The sequence below is a fragment of the Thamnophis sirtalis genome, unplaced genomic scaffold (genome assembly GCF_051295495.1).
Source record: "Thamnophis sirtalis isolate CommonGarterSnake01/CBP01778 unplaced genomic scaffold, rThaSir2_p1.2 scaffold_1, whole genome shotgun sequence".
Lineage (NCBI taxonomy): Eukaryota > Metazoa > Chordata > Lepidosauria > Squamata > Natricidae > Thamnophis > Thamnophis sirtalis.
In genome coordinates this window covers 96,338,478-96,351,257 of record NW_028261381.1, presented here as the reverse complement: position 1 = coordinate 96,351,257, position 12,780 = coordinate 96,338,478, and the positions used below count along the sequence as shown (strand labels likewise).

Below are 12,780 nucleotides of genomic sequence, written 5' to 3'. Positions count from 1 at the left end.
CAAATCTGGCTTCTCCCATTCACTTTGCTTGTCAAAAGCGCACTAGGAAGGTTGCAAATGACATTCCTAGGATCCTGGAACATTGCAACCATCATAAATACATGCTGCTTGCAAAGCACTCGAAATCTGATCATGTCACTGTGTGGATGCTGCAACTGTCATAAGTGAGAACTGGTTGCAAGTCACTTTTCTGAGTGTTGTTATAACCCCGAACAGTCATTAAATAAGTGATTGTAAGACAAAGACTACCTGCATTCAATGAACAATTTCCCCCCTTTTGCTATCCAAGAAACTCCTATTTTCAGAACACATTAAAACAACTGGCATTTTGAAGAAACCAGTCTTCCAACTCTTCTCTCTTTGGGACTGTTCCACAAATTACAAAAGAGGGGCTGGCTTCCACTTTATATTTGTCCCCAATTCGCAGGACTATTGAATCAACTACCATGTTTTGCTGAAAATAAGACAGTGTCTTATTTTCTTTTGACCCCTGAAATAAGCATCTGGCCTTATTTTTGGGGAGGTCTTATTTTTTAGGTGCAGGAGGTGGTGAGTGTGGTCACTTCAAGGCTCCTGCTATGTTGCAATATTTTCAGGGAGGGCTTATTTTAGCGCATGCGCTCAAAAGCCCAATTGGGTTTATTATCTGGGGTGATTTTATTTTTGTGGAAATGGTACTGCCGTGGAATAATTGGTGGAAGAAGATGCTCCTTTCGGTGACAGATAATTTAAAAACCAGGGCAAGAATATCCTTGTCATGTTTTTCCCACTGGGACTCTGCTTCAGTAACTGAAGATAAGATGCTGGAAGGCATTTCACCCAGCAGAAGGCAATACGTTAACATTCAGTTTGTGGCTTAGAATAGTTTAGACACAAAAATATCCTGGAGAAATGGTTCCAAAAGTTTATTTGAATATTTAATTTACAAAAAGAAAAAGAAAAAAAGGAATCATATATCCTAGTTGCTGTTCTATGCAAACTGAATAAGCTAAAACTGCATAAAAAATCCATGCCCACTTAACATACTATTATCAATGTAATTATGAGAAAGCAAGGAACCGGTGGGGAAGATAATAGAAAATAAACATTACATACATTCTTCTTAAGAGATTGTCCAAGTAGCCAATCCCATGCAAGATCACTTCTCTCTACATTCCATATTTCTTTAGATACACTGCATGTTGCCATTCAATAGAAATATTTTTATATACATCTTATTGAACTTAATTGCTAATCTTTTTTTCATTCACTTCTTTCCTTGACCGATTTATCCCTGAATTTCTCTTCCCAAACAGAAATGAACAAGAAACACTGAAGACACATATACTGTATGCTGTCTTTGGTAGGGGTGCTTATGTGGTTAAAATCAGTAATTAATTCTCAATTTACTTTACAGAAGTTACAGCAAAAATTCAGCATTACATTTGGCAAAAGACAGAGAGATCTTTACAGTTTGCTTGAGTGTTACTGGCAGTCAAGAGCTGAATATCTAAAATGAGTCGTCGACATTGTTTAAAAATAGCAATTTCCTCCAAAGCTTTAATGTACTCGTAAGAGCAATATTCCTTTAGTGAAATATAGCCCCCCAAAAATCAGATTTACTATAGAGGAAGTCATCTCATCCCATTGTCCTCTTTGCAAATCATACAAACTGAAATTAGTGCTGCATATCCCGCCTGTTTTATCATCGAGGTGACAGGCTGAAAGAGCTAGAGAGGGCATGTAATGGAAACATTTAAATCTCCAAGACCAAAAATTTCACAGTGTTCTAGGTGCATGAGAGAAAGAGCAGCATAAACAAAACTTAACATCACAAAGCCAGGTGAGGCTTGCATCAGTTCCTTATCAGAACTTCTGAAAAAGTTCAACTAAAGTTGCGTAACAGAGCTTTTGACTGGACTGTGCACTTCCCAAGAATATGAATGAAAAATAAGCCTAGCCTTCTATACTGGGTCCTTTCTGAGATTAAATAGAGAATAACTTCCCATGAATGTTTTGCCTCTAACTGCAAGCCAGCTAGCATTTTCCTCTATCCATACCTGCCATGTTCCCAGTAAGTCGAAATGTGACCTAGATATGACAGATGGGAGCTGGAAAACTGACCATGTTCAGTACGAGAACACATGAATATAATTTGTAACATGTATTACTGTCAGAGAGAACTAAAAACTCTAGAGGGGGGGAAAAAATCACCATCACCAATTTGACAAAGGAATCAAGGAAACCTCTTTTTCAAAATGCATTAAAAAGTATGATAGGCTGCAGGGCAACATAGAGTCACAATATATTAGCAATTTCTGGACCCATAAAACATTTATAAAAGCATCAGCAAAGTATTTTAAATATAAAAGGAGTATGAATAGATCCCTTCACTCTCTTCTCTTGCACCCCCCCCAACAAAAAAAGCCCCACATGATTTGTAGTGTAATAAGTCAGATGAATGATCATGGTATTAAGGCATAAATGGTAAACATCCGTTTCTATTGTCTCAGCTCCACATAATTAGCTGGGAAAAGCCCATATCTGCCTTTGCAGACTCCTCTCCACCAACCATCATCTATCATTTCAATATTGGTAATGATATCATCTGGATCAAAGGAAATCTCATCATCCCCAGCTGTGGAAAAAAACAGAAAGGTTAGAAGGTTTAGCAGAAGGACTTTGAAACTCGGGTTTAGATCAGCTGATTTTGTTTTTCTATACCCGCACCCTACTTTTCAACTCCCACCCATAGAACGAACCATCAAATAACAAAGGCGTGAACAGAATCATTTTGAAGCTGAACAATTGAAACCCAGAAACACCTGAATAAAAGGAAATCATCTCCACCAGACAGAAAACTAATCTATCAAGAGATCAAGGCAGTAGCCCAGGCCTTTCTGAATTAAGAAATATGTCTTTTGGTTGTGGACAAGAGAACAAATCCCACCAAGCAAGCCTTGCCTTTATCAGGAAGGAATTCCCGAGTTTGGGAGTAGCCACTGGCTTCACCCCTTTCTGTGGGCACTACAGAACAGCCCACCAAAAAACTGCACAGCCTTGGCTCAAAAGGAAAATCATGTTTTCAAGCAAAATATACATTTGTGTTTCACAGGTTGGAGGTGCTGAGAAATAGACCAGAAACATTTTAAAATTCTGGGTTTTTTCCAGCACCCGAAAGTCAGAGCTTACCACCTCCTTCCAGGTATGTTATAGTTTAAAAAGCATTTTTGACATTCACAGGTAATCTGATAGGATCAGCAGAAAACCCACAATGAGAAAAGTGAGAATAGCTCTTGCTCAAAACTTGCAACAGTGGCTCCTCCTCCTAACTCAGAGTAGTCTTCTCTGCAGGTAATGCACAGGCAGAGCTTCTGAATTAACACATCAGGCCTGCTAGAGACTTTCTACCTAGATAGCAGCTTCTAGTAGAGCCCGCACTGCACCTCATTCTACATAGGTTGTCCTCAGCCTACAACCATAATTGGGTGCCAGTATTTACATTGCTAAGCAAGACTGTTGTTAAATCACGCCTGTCTTTTTTCTTTGACATGATTGTTCAGCAAGTCACTGCAGTTTAGTGATCCGTATAGTCATTAGGCAACTCCTGCTTCCCACAACCACTGACTTTGCTTGTAAGAAGTTGGCTGAAGAGGAAATCAACTTCAAACCAGAACTATTTCTCTTGGGAATCACAAACAATAAACATAACAAGGGGCTAATCTACTTAATCATACATATTATTACGAATGGTCTTTGCCCCAAACTGGAAAAGCAGGGAAATTCCACAAGAGGAAGTAATTAGGAAAATTCTGGTTTGTGCTCAAATGGATAGATTGACATAGAAATTGAAGAACAAAGATGAATCAGAATATTATAAGACCTGGGATAAATTTTATCAATGGTTGGAACAAAAAAGGAAAGACCCAAAATAAACAATGACTAAGATTTATAGAATGGAGATTAGAATTATATATGAAATTATAACAGTGAAAACGTATAAGACAAGAACAAAGCAACAGGGATGGAAATACGATATCCTTATATTTGTAAATACTGAATAGTCCAATTGTAAATAAGCATGTTGGTTATAATATTTAACTTTATATTTTAGTATGTATGGCAAAGACATTGCTAGGACGGTTACACTGTGTCCAATGTTCTAATGTGTGTTCAATTAAAAAAACCTTTTTTTTTTTTTTAAAAGAAGAAATAGTTGGCTGGGAAGGTCACAAATGATGCGTGTATGACCCTCAAGACACTGCAATCATCATACATGCTGGTTGCCAAATTTGGATCAGGTGAGGATGCTACAACAGTCGTACGTGTGAGATTGGTTGCAGGTCACTTTTCTCAATGATGTTTTAACTTTGAATGGTTGCTAATTGTAAGTTGGGGTTACCTATAGAAAAATTCTATAGAAACAGCTCTTAATGAAAGCATGATGAAGGGACATGAACATAGCAATTAAACAGACTTTTTTTGGTTCTAATTAGCAAGTAGCTCAGGAGGATATATGTAGCACATCCCAAATTATTATTTTTCCCAGAAAATCCAGAAAAGGTTATTTGGAAGAGTATGGACCTCTAGCCCAACGAACAAATACCGGCAATTCTGTAGAAATCCGAGCCTAAATATGTTTTGAACCAGAACTATAAAGTTATTGTGTTACTTACCAGCCTGATAATCATATAGGGCTATAGCTGTTATTCCAAGGTCATTTTCATATTCATAAGCAGTTTCATCTAAAAAAAAAAGATAAATTTCACTACAGGACTTTCAAATCATCTACTTTGTACACGGTTCTGGCATTTATAAAGGTGTCTCCTTATTGGTACAATTAGACTGAATGCTGAGTCATCAATATAATATTTGCATTTTTACTGCACCCATTGGGAACTGCTAGTTAAGTAGCCCCTCGCAAATTACTCGTTTAAGTTACATGCTCCTTGAAGTGACTTCCTCTCAAATATTTATTTGTGTTGTTAACTAGCATTGATTCACCTATATTGAGCCCTGCAACCAAGTGAAAAATGTGACAGTAAATAAGTTTTTTCTCATTTTCGGCCTATGTTGCTTCTTAACATTTCTATCTTGCCCCTAACCGCCAATCAATTTAAGGCAGCATGCTGAGTTTTCCTTATACTGGCCAGACTTGTGTGATCATATCCTTGAGCAACATAAAGGTAGAGGTTCCCCTCACACATATGTGCTAGTCCTTCCTGACTCTAGAGGGCAGTACTCATCTCCGTTTCAAAGCCGAAGAGCCAACGCTGTCTGAAGACGTCTCCGTGGTCATGTGGCTGGCATGACTAAACGCTGAAGGCGCATGGAATGCTGTTACCTTCCCATCAAAGGCAGTTCCTATTTTTCTACTTGCATTTTTACATCATTTCGAACTGCTAGGTTGGCAGAAGCTAGGACAAGTAACGGGAGCTCACTCCATTACACAGCGCTAGGGAGTTGAACCGCTGAGCTGCTGACCTTTCTGATCGACAAGCTCAGCGTCTTAGCCATTTAGTCTTAGACAACATGGAATTACCCAAAGATTCAGACATGAAAAGAGAAGCTGTTTAACCTGCTTGATACTGATTTCCTACTGCAGCCTCTTCGTACACGGTCCCCGATTCATAGGCCGGCTCTCTCTGACTAACTGCTTCTTGATAGTCAGATTCTTCAGCTTTGCTGTCCTGTTCTGGCTCCTGTACATTTGGAAGACTTGCATTGGAACTTTTATAATCAGATTCGAAGGAAGCAGCATCCTACACAAATAAAAGCAACCATTATGCAAGATATCAATTATCAAAAATTTATCAAGAAGTTCCCTGTTGCTGTTAAGTTATCATTGCTGTTGAAGTGAATTATAATTACACTTCTGGTGATATTTCACCTGGCAATTCACCATTCTTCAAAATATTGGATTATCAACATTATCCACTGTGATCCATTAAGCAAAAACACCACAGAATAATAGGGCCCCATGCACTATTCTCAAACATGGTGGGTAGGCTGGGGCAAAAAACTACATCTAATTTCATCTGGAATGCAACATTTATTAACGTTAAAAGTAATTTGACACAGAGATTGCTTTCCATAGTTCTTCCCCTTCTAACACATTAAAAATTAGTTTGGCCATTTTGGACACATCTTGGAAATTCAAGCAGAAAACTTTTAGGGCAATTTATGAGGTCTCCAACTGGGTCCCTCAGACACAGTAAAATGTGCCAAGAGCCCCTAACCCTATGTGAATGGATTTGGGGGGGGGGGGGAACAACAACATGATTTCTCTGGGTCTGCCTTCAATCTTTAGGAAAGTATTCAAAAGAGGACTGGGCTGCAGAGTGCTTGAAGGGAAAACATGATTGGACTGCCTAGCAAATATTTAGTTAGCAATTATGCCTTGTTTTCTGGAACATACTTTTGAGTCCATAGAAAGCGGCAGTCTATAGTATAGTGTAATAAACAAACAAACAAAGATGGCTTGTGCATTCTCTGCAGGAGCAGCCAACCCCATTGGCAGCACATTTGAGGGTTCAGGAAAGGCTGTTGCCCTACCTTACCCCACCTACATTAAGGATTTCTCTAGCACATTATTATGTATAACTAGTCAAGCCTGATATAGATAGGTGTTTGATTGGTTTATATAGTTAAATTAATCTAAAAATTGTAGCTTTTCCAACTCAAGATATAGGGCAACCTGTTAAATGGATTTACCTGTTTTATTTATTATTTTACTGGAAGAAGGATATGAATGTCATGAATATGCTACACAAAATGCATTGGAAAAAGGACTCTGACATTGAAACAACCAAACCAACCTCGTAGATTGCATCCGATGGCACTTTTTCTTCCACTGGTTGTGGAGCTAGAGGTTCAGGAGGATTCTGTTTCTTGCATTTGGCTTTTTCCTTTTCAAAAAATGAAAAAAGAAAGTATGATTTTCAAAAACTATTAGGTAGCTTAAACATATATCAATAGCCACAAAAATGTTTTTTTAAGGTAAAGATTATGAAAAACCATCTTAATCATAGTTATTTGAGGATACACATTCATGGTGCAGAAGACTAAAACTGAAGGCAACTAATATGCAGGAAGTGTTACAATGGTGGGTTGCAGGCGGTACGCCCCGGTACGGGTGTACCGGATCCTGCCCGGAGCACCAGGTACCATTCCAGTATGGTGCTCCGGAGGGCCCACCCGCCCGCGCTCCTTACCTGTGCTTTAAGCTTTTGGCGTTTCTGCATATGACCCCTGCACAACACTCCGCCGAGTAGCTGGAGTGTTGTGGAGGCTTGCAGAAGTGTCATTTGATGCTACAACGCATGCGCGCACCACACACGTGCATGTGGATGACTCCGGGGCCGTTCCAACCGTACCGGTTGGAAGGGAATCCGGAACCCACCACTGAAGTGCTACCTTGGATTAAGACTACCCGGGGGTACTGATTCAAGTGATTTTCAGTTCTTCATCACAGGACTACAACTGGGAGGAGAAATATCTGAGGCAGGGATACCATCTTGAGAGCTATAATTATGCACGTGGGAATGAGGGGAAGAGGGTAATTGTAATTTGTATTATTTGTACAATGACACCCTCAGGGTTTCTTACAGGTGCCTAGGTTGCTCATGAGATGCCATTATTGGGTTTTCCATCCCGATTCTGTCACTTGGAATGAGATAGCTCATGTGTCTCTTCCTCCATCACAGCCTTTCTCTGAGGACTTCATAACATGTGATTCACTTAATGACCACGTCAGTTACTTAACAGCAGTGATTAATGAATGTGGTAAAAATTGTAGTAAAACCAGGTCTGGTCACTTGATAAGGAACCCTATTGTTTAGCAATTGAAACCCTGTTATGGTCATAAGTCAAGGACTACCTGTATTTTAACACATGTCCATGGAACACCACATATTTAAATACTGATAAACTGCCCACAGACACAACTGTTGGGTGGGAAGGCAGACTATAAATACAACATATAAACTCATGTAAACATTTTATGAATCAAGTCTATAAATCTTCCTCCTGCCTTGTTGACCTCAGAGATTTATTATTTTCCATCTTTATCAGGGATTGTGTGAGGTAAATTAAGCCATTAGAGTACTTGTGCATTGTATTACACAAGGTGCACGTATTATACAGCAGACAATTTCTTTTTACACATTAATGTCTCATAAAGAAACACTGTGGGTGGCGCAAGACAGCCCATGCTAGGAAAGGCCGCTTGCAATTTCCCATGGGTTATCTTTAAATGTCATGTCTTAAATGCATTCTAAAAAGGTCGCAACTGATGAGCAATAATCTAAAATATTTCTTAATTAAAACCATACATGGAACTACCAGGTTGCTTTTCTATTTCTTTGATTGAAATGACTTTTTTTTCCTGCAGCTCAGCACATAAATAAATAAAAGTGCCAATTTTTATACAATAAAAATACGTTTTATACAATAAGCTATCTTATTTTTCAAGAACTAAAATTACTATAGAGAAGATAGCATTCATCCGCCTTCAATAAATTTAATACATCTTTTCCAGCAGACTCTGCATATTGTATGGCAAATCTACCTCAGAATGTTACCAGGAATGCATGTCCTGGCAACTATATTTTACCAAATGCAGCTAATACTTCTCCTAACTTTTGCTTTAAATTTACCAGTGAAATGTAGTCTTAGGACACTTGTTGAGGTCAATAGCTTAATAGAATTCAACAGGAGTACAATAATACAAAAGTCCTGGCTAATGATCCTATATATAATATTATATTAGCATATATCTTAGCGACAATAATATAAAAATGTAATTTTAAATATAATTGTCAGTTTGGTCTAGTGCAGAGGTAGTCAACCTTTTTATACCTACCGCCCAATTTTGTATCCCTGTTAGTAGTAAAATTTTCTAACCGCCCACCGGTTCCATATTAATGGTGATTTATAAAGTAAGGAAGTGACTTTACTTTATTTATAAAGTAAAAGCAGAGTTACAGCAAACCCATACCGCCCATCATGAAAGCTGGAACGCCCACTAGTGGGTGGTAGGGACCAGGTTGACTACCACTGGTCTAGTGGTTAAGATACCAGGCTAGAAACCAGAGACCGTGAGTTCAAGTCTCGCTGTAGGTATGAAAATCAACAAAGGCTCTGCCATAGTGTGACAATTTCTTATATTTTATATGATTTATACTGCAGCAGGTGTCAAGTTGTGTGGCTCCTTAGAAAACACCCACAGGTAATCCTTGACTTACAACCACAATTGAGTCCATTCTTGTTGCTAAGCAAGGCAGCTGTTAAGTGAGATTTGCCCCATTTTACAACTTTTTTTACAACAGCTGTTAAGTGAATTACTACAGTTGTTAAGTGAATCATGTGGCTATTAAGCGAATCTGGTTTCCCCCATGGACTTTGCTTATCAAAAGCCAGCTGGGAAGGTTCCAAATAGTGATCACATGACAACACCCCCCCACCCCACCCCGAGGCACTGTAGCGGTCATATATATGCCAGTTGCTGAGCAACTGAATTTGATCACGTGACTCTGGGGATGCTGCAATGATTGTAGGTGTGCCACTGTAACTTCAAATGGTCACTAAACAAATGATTCAACGACTACCTGTATTCTCGTAACTCTTTTACAATCCATAATTTAAGAGTCTTAGAATAATTACTACTTAGTTACATAAAGAAGCTTTTAAAGAAAGCTGACACATATATACTGATCTTGATTTTACTCTCAGTCAGAATCTACACTTGTAATGGTGCAACTAAAGTCAGGAGGAGATGGGGAGAGCGGAAGGGATTGTGAGAAAGACAAAAGTATGAATTTCACCAACTTCGATTATCCTCCTAGCCTCTTCTTGTTCCTCCTTGTCCTTGGCCATCCTTTGAGCTCTTTCAATTTCTGCCTTTCTTCTGTCTTCTTGTTCTTTATCCTTAGCTAGATTTTCAAAGTTAGCTCTGATGTTGCTTGTTTTGGCATTTGCTGTAATGGTTCACAATATGAAAATGATTATCCGTTAAGTCATTTTCCCACCCCACAAAACTTCAGAAACAATTCCCAATCATTTGCTCTCAAAATCCAGACTAATTATTTAGTGTACTGGTCAGACTACAAATAAAAGATCACAAGGTGCGGCTAAGGAGAGTAACTCATTCAACTTCCCGAGAGAAACATCTGCCACAAAACATGCATCGGCTGAAAGCTTAAACTGAACCCATCTACATACTACTAAAGCGCCTGTGTCTGTTGGATACTTTGCAACCTTCAATTGGGTGAAACTTTGTCAACAAAGGTATTTCAAAGAGGCTATTCTGCAGACTCCTGGGACCCATTATTCTCAAACTTGGAGAAATTGTGGCTGCTTCAGAGCTACTGCCAGGGTGCTGCTGCTTCAGTACCACCATGATGCTTTTCCAGTCACGTGATCCTCATTTTCAATGACAACTTCCTGGTCACTTGTCCAACCTCTCACTTCCCTCCCCTCCCCTCCCCTCCCCTCCCCTGCCTGCTGGGGGGAGATTTCTGATGCTCATTGCCTCACAAGGAAATTCAATGAGGGAAGCCAAATAGGAAGTCGAAGTCACTCCTACCCTACTGATTTTTTTTGCCATGGTCATTTTGTTTTCTTTGTTTAGATAAGGAAGTATTTCTGAAATGATACCCTCAAAGGGTCACGGGTTGTCTACTTACTGATTTAAATTAGAAATGAAAGGTAGCTTCAAATATATGACCAAAGATAGGTTGACATATTCGGTTTCAATAATAGCCCCTACAATTAGAGATTGTAGGCAGAAAACAATTACTGTATTTTTCGGACTATAAGACGCACCAAGATTTTGAAGAGGTAAGAAAGAAAAAAAGTTTTTGTCTTCCCCGGCCCCAGGAGCACTCTGCAGGCTTCAGCAGGGTTGGGGCAAGGCAAAAACGCTCCCGTTTTCCATCCACTTTTCACCAAAATGGGGGCATTTTCCCCTTCCCCCAGCCCTGCTGAAGCCTGCAGAGTGCTTCTGGGGGTGGGGGAAGGCAAAAACACAGTTTTTTTGCGAAAAACAGCCCATTTTTCACAAACATGGGATGTATTCAGTGTATAAGATGCACCAATATTTCCACGCTGGTTTTTTTTGGGGGGGGGTACGTCTTACACTCCGCAAAATACAGTATATTAGATGGCTACTTGGCTTTTGTTTTTTTCACCCACATTTTAAAAGCTAGACCTTTCAAGACTTGTTAGCAGCTCTTTGCTGATAGAGTCCTGAGATTTTTAAGATGTTAAAGGAAACACAACTATATACCGTATTTTGCGGAGTATTAGATGTTCCAGACTATAAGACAGACCTAGCTTTTGGGGAGGAAAACAAGAAAAAATATCTGCCTCTGCCCCCCAGCATCCATCCAGTATTCATCTGGCCTGTCCACTGGGGCCCATCCGCTGACGTCTGTTCGCCAAGGCCACCACGGCCCCTTCTAGTTCAGCTGATTGGCACTGCACCAACTCCCCTCCCCCTCTGCCGCAATATTCGCTGTATAAGACATGAAGACTTTTCCACCCACTTCTTGGGGGAGGGAGGGGGGGGAAGTGCATCTAATACTCTGAAAAATACAGTAATTAAAAAACCATGAAAAGAGGGATCTTACCAGCTTCTACTGGTTTGGTCTTCTGGTATGTTGAAGACAATTTCTCAATATCTTCGAAAGATGATGCATTCTATCAATACAAGGAAATGGAAACCAGTTCATATAAAGCACAGTTCCTCAACATTGGCAACTTTAAGATGTATGGACCTCCAACTTACTTGCTAGTTGGAGAGTTTTAAAAATTGAAGTTCATACATCTTAAAATTACTAAGGGTGAGAAACACTGACATAAAGGAACAAAAATAAATTTCTTAGACAAACCACAGCAGTTACTATTACATTATAGGTAACTCAGATACACAAGTTCTTCTCAAACTTTATGAAATGAATTTATGCAAGACAGAAAGAGGTGCATATTCAAACCTTCCTCTTAACTGGGAAAGCTGTACTAGAACTATAATATGTACATACTGCACACACACAAATCAGATTAACGGAGTTAGAAAGGATCTTGGAGGTTTTCTAATCCAATCCCCTGCTCTAGGAAGAGCCCCTATACCCATGATGGGAAACCTCTGGCACGCGTGCCACAGGTGGCACGTGGAGCCATCTCACGTGAGCCATTGCTCTATGTCAGCTCCAGCGTGCATGCGCACCTTGGCCAGCTGATTTTCAGCCTCCCGCGCCCCCCCCAGAGGAAATACCAAGCTCAGCTTGGTGGCGAGCAGCACAACGGCAGTGTGGCACGTGTGTGTGTTGTGTGCACATGTGCATGGGGGGGGGGCGTGCTTTGTATTATGGGTGCCAGCATGTGCACCCGCTATCGCACACGTACACTTGCATTTTGGGCACCCAAGACAAAAAGGTTAGCCATCACTCCCCTATACCATTCCAGACAAGTGGCTGTTCAGTCTCTTCTTAAAAGCCTCCAGTGAGAAAGCACCCACTTTTGAAGGCAAGCCGTTCCACTGGTTAATTGTTCTCACTGTTAGGAAATTTCTCATTAGTTCAAGGTTGTTTCTGTCCTTGATTAGTTTCCATCCACATATTATCTTGCCCCACACATGTATACATACACTCCTACATACCATTGGAAATGTTTTAACTGCATTTGTGCTTTGAACAGGGGTAGCACTCTGTGGCAAATTCAGATTTTGTTATTCTATGATTCCTGGTAGCCAATAGTTCCTTTTTCTTTTCATATGTGCACTAAAGTGTCCAGGTTTCTGCT

The 12,780-nt window shown here is 39.8% G+C and overlaps 1 protein-coding gene across 4 annotated transcripts in view; it reads right to left on the bottom strand.

Annotated features, from left to right (window-relative positions):
* Positions 1-890: 890 nt before the first annotated feature.
* Positions 891-12,780, bottom strand: part of CTTN (cortactin) — a 33,438-nt gene continuing 21,548 nt past the window's right edge. For all 4 annotated transcript variants that reach the window (XM_087719386.1, XM_087719392.1, XM_087719379.1 and 1 more), the window contains 6 exons: positions 11,610-11,679; positions 9,808-9,956; positions 6,798-6,887; positions 5,558-5,741; positions 4,656-4,724; positions 891-2,617 (listed from right to left, as the gene is read on the bottom strand). In XM_087719386.1, coding sequence (XP_087575512.1) covers positions 2,481-2,617; positions 4,656-4,724; positions 5,558-5,741; positions 6,798-6,887; positions 9,808-9,956; positions 11,610-11,679 — 699 coding nt within the window. In that variant the 3' untranslated portion in view covers positions 891-2,480. The remainder of the gene's footprint in view (positions 2,618-4,655; positions 4,725-5,557; positions 5,742-6,797; positions 6,888-9,807; positions 9,957-11,609; positions 11,680-12,780) is intronic.